Source organism: Cucumis melo, chromosome 6 (genome assembly GCF_025177605.1).
Source record: "Cucumis melo cultivar AY chromosome 6, USDA_Cmelo_AY_1.0, whole genome shotgun sequence".
Classification (NCBI taxonomy): Eukaryota; Viridiplantae; Streptophyta; class Magnoliopsida; order Cucurbitales; family Cucurbitaceae; genus Cucumis; species Cucumis melo.
In genome coordinates this window covers 15164521-15168332 of record NC_066862.1, presented here as the reverse complement: position 1 = coordinate 15168332, position 3812 = coordinate 15164521, and the positions used below count along the sequence as shown (strand labels likewise).

Sequence of the window (3812 nt, the reverse complement as noted above, 5' to 3'; positions counted from 1 at the left end):
CAATTATATCATAAAAAATAATTTTTCACAACCACTATCAAGTCCAGTGCAAAAAGAAAACAAGTCAATGCGTCGACATCCTAATAGAGAAATCAAGAACTCAAAAGAGCCAATGCAAGAAACAAACCAACAATCAGAATATCAATAAGGACTGGACAAGCCAAAACCCTTGATCAAAATAGTATGAAAATAGCTAAAAAAAACACAGACAAATGAACTAGTCAAAGAAAGTAGATCCACAAGTAAATTCGAAGCAGAAAATTAAGAAAATAACATATAGAAAATAAATAAATAAAGATGCCAACTTATTTTGGGTTGCTTATACGGATTCATCAGCTTATGTAAGTCGCTGAGATCGAGTTCAAGGAATGGTCTGAGTAGATGAGAGAGAAAAACAATGTCTCATTTGAGCAAGCAAACAATCTTAAGCACTTCCTAAGATTGATGATTTTTCTGGATTTATATCCATTATATCAACAAGAAACAAAAAACATTAAAACAAACAACCTAATTAAGCACTTTTTCATATCACCTAAACCAATTTATGTTTTGAACCTTATAGAAGTAGCACCCAAGTGAAACTCCAAAGTTAAAGGAAAGCTCATTTCAATCTTTAACATTCAACTCTAGAACCCGAGTAGCATGGGTAGTTTTATCTTAATGCTTAAATTTAATGAGCATTTAAGAACTCTAAGAAAACTGAATAAAATCACTTTAAACCTTACCAAGAACTTAGTAAAGTAGCCTTAACAATGGACAATTAATCCTCTAATTACCTTCAACTTTCAAATCCTAGCATCCAAAACCATGGGTTGTTCAATATTAGCACTAACATAAATAGATACACAACACCCACTCTATAAAAGGTTAGAATCTTACCTAGAGTGTGCCAAAACGCCAAAAAAATCACTCTCTCTCGGCTAGACAATAGCTTCCTAGAACACAATTTTATTACCTAAACATGATGGGTATTGTTAAATTTAAGTCCAAATTTAATGGGTGTTCCAAAATCTACCAGAATCCCAACAAAAACAATAAAATCTTACCCCAAACTCAAGAATAACACTTTCAGCAACAACCTACTGGAAAATAGCAGAGGTCTAATGCTTATACAATAGACACATGAATAGGAAGGACAAATAGCTCAATATAGGCTTGAGTTCCAAGTGGCAGGATCTGGGCTCTACGACTTTGGATCAGATAGCACCACGAAGTGAAACTCAACAGGTAGCGTGACTTTGAGCCAAGCGGCAATGTGCATGACAAACAAAATCCAATAGCCAAGAGTGGTGGCAATTTTCACTTAGAAGAGAGTGGCTAATCGGAGAAGGGACGAAGTACCACATAGATCACAAGCAACTTTGATCCTGCGCGACGAGAGCTAGTGACGGTGTGTTTGGCTGTTTGGCTCTCACTTGCAGTAATCGTCGATATTGGTGGTGGAGAGATAGAGAGAGATTGCGGCGTGAAGGGAGGTCGGTGAGTGAGAAGAGGGACCCTTCACAAAGAAGACTCCTCCAATTCCTTCTCTTTTTTTTTTTCTTTCTTTTTATTTAACTTAAAATAATTACTTATAATTTTATTACTTATATTTAATAACGTTTAAAAGTTATCATAGATATATGATACTTAAAAAATGCCATAAATCTTTAAATTCGAAACATTCTGTATTTTTTCGCTAAAAATGAGTTCTTTTAGCATTATGACATTTTTTCACCCTCCAATTTTAATTTGGTTATACCGAAGTGTCATTGAAAGTCATATTTCTTGTAGTAAAGCAATATCAAACATCCTTAAATCGAAGGTTTTCACATAGCACATTTGAGAGCTTTAATACACACAATAGATAAATTTTCAAATACATAAAGAAAAAAACACACATACATTTCCCCCAAAAGCCCACATCCATAATTATACAACATAACACATTGCATTACACATAAAGTTTCTTATTTAAGAACAATCCCAAGTTGAAACAACATTTAATTACTTAGGGCAATGAGCAACTTAAGTTGTTGATTAGTTCTTGAAAATATAAGCATCAAGGCCTTTGGAGACTTTGACAGCCAATTCCATGTAATTTTCTGGTGAAGGAACATTTTCATTTGCCTTTTGATATTCAATAGTCCATTTTGCAAAGTTTCCTCCAACTTTGTTTAAGCCTCCATTAACAGCTTCAAGTTTTGCTCTAAAAACTTTGTAATACTTTAGAACATCTCCATCCATAATTTCATAAACTATGGACTTCTTGACATCATCCACAAGTCTCATCTTTATCTTTGCTGCTGCTGGACTTCCTGTTAATTTGATCATAATTCAAAACCCTCTTTACTTTGATCATGCATGAAACATATTCGATGGACATGTTTACGTCAACGATGTTAACAAAAATTTGACGTGGTTTGATATCGATTAATTTTTTAAAATTAAGTCTATATATCTTCTTTAAATTCAATTCTAAATTCCTCATTTTATATCTACTTTTACTCATGTTTTAATTTCAAAAATCGAAAGTCAGATTGTACTAAAGATTACCTTTTATTAATATATATGTATACTATTTATGATGAATATTCTTCTATGAAAAGACAGTTTATTTTGTCACTAAAACTTCAAAATTATAACTATATTATTGGTGCTTATTCTTATTTTGATTTATACAAAGTTATTAAAACTGATATGGGCGTATATATTAAAGTCATACCCAAGTGATCAGATGAAAACATATGGAATCATAGTAAAATATAATTAGCTAGGGAAGAGCAAATTGATGGTTATATTTTCTAAAAACATTGAAGATATTAATATTAAAATAAACTCATCAACTAAAGCATTACTCAACTAATTTAAGGCATATAATAAACACTCGGAGGTGGGATCTCCACCTCTAAACTAAAAATATAATAAACACTCATTCTCAAATATAAGTTGATTAGGCATGTGGGTTGGGTTACATAAAAGTTTATGCATTTAAAACTCTGAAAAGATCAATCAAAACCCATATAATAATATTTGACAAGTAGATATTTGAAAATGGAATAAACAGATGAAAGTACGGACGCACAAATGGATTTAACCTAAAACAAAATAGTACAACAAATTAATAGCAATGAGTGACTCACCAAGATGGTATTGCCAATGCATAACACTGCCAGTAGTGAAGCTCTCTCCTTCAAGAAACTGAAAGCTTTGGAAGTTATCAGGAAACATATGAACCAAATCCCCCATGTGGTTCCTGAAGAACCCATAGAACTTCTCAGGGGGAGATTTTAGCTGAACCTTTGCCCAAATGCTCTCAGTTTGGCTCATTTTTTTTCCCTTTAATTTGGTGATATGATATCAAAGTTTAGGCTAAGATAGGGTTTTTATAGTGAATTTGGGTGAATATTTTAGTCAATTTTTGAACTAACACTTCATGACTTGGCTAACTTTATATCATTTTTTAATGTCTTATATGGTAGTTCATGATACACATTTTTTTTCCCACTAACTCTGTATTTAATTCAAGTTTTTGGAGTTGTTATCTCTTGGAGAGTCACCATTCTTGTGCAAAATAATCTCTTGTTTGCTTGTTGAGTTCACTTTAGCTCTATCCCCTAAACTATTTAATGTTTATTATTAGGTATCTTTTTTGTTTTTCTCATTTCTTTTAAATAGAATGACAAAATGGTTAATTTTGATAAATATAACAAAACAACAAAATATTTACCGTAACAAAATCAAAAAACCATGAACTCGATAAAAAAATTTCATAAATTCAAGATTTGTCTTAGATATTACGGACGATTTATCACTTTTCTTTCTTTTTCTTC

General features: G+C 31.8%; 1 protein-coding gene across 1 annotated transcript; it reads right to left on the bottom strand.

The window, feature by feature from the left end:
- Window positions 1-1790: 1790 nt before the first annotated feature.
- On the bottom strand, window positions 1791-3334 carry LOC103496832 (MLP-like protein 423). Its single transcript, XM_008458840.3, has 2 exons — window positions 3123-3334; window positions 1791-2297 (listed from the first exon to the last, which is right to left on the bottom strand). The coding sequence occupies exons 1-2, from the start codon at window positions 3307-3309 to the stop codon at window positions 2020-2022; spliced, it is 465 nt and encodes a 154-aa protein (XP_008457062.1). The 5' UTR covers window positions 3310-3334; the 3' UTR covers window positions 1791-2019.
- Window positions 3335-3812: the final 478 nt, after the last annotated feature.

Excerpts from the sequence above, each read along its gene's own strand:
- LOC103496832 (XM_008458840.3), bottom strand. The coding sequence starts at position 3,309 with ATGAGCCAAACTGAGAGCATTTGGGCAAAGGTTCAGCTAAAATCTCCC. Across the intron at positions 2,298-3,122 it reads GCATTGGCAATACCATCTTG|GAAGTCCAGCAGCAGCAAAG; the intron begins GTGAGTCACTCA and ends TCAAATTAACAG.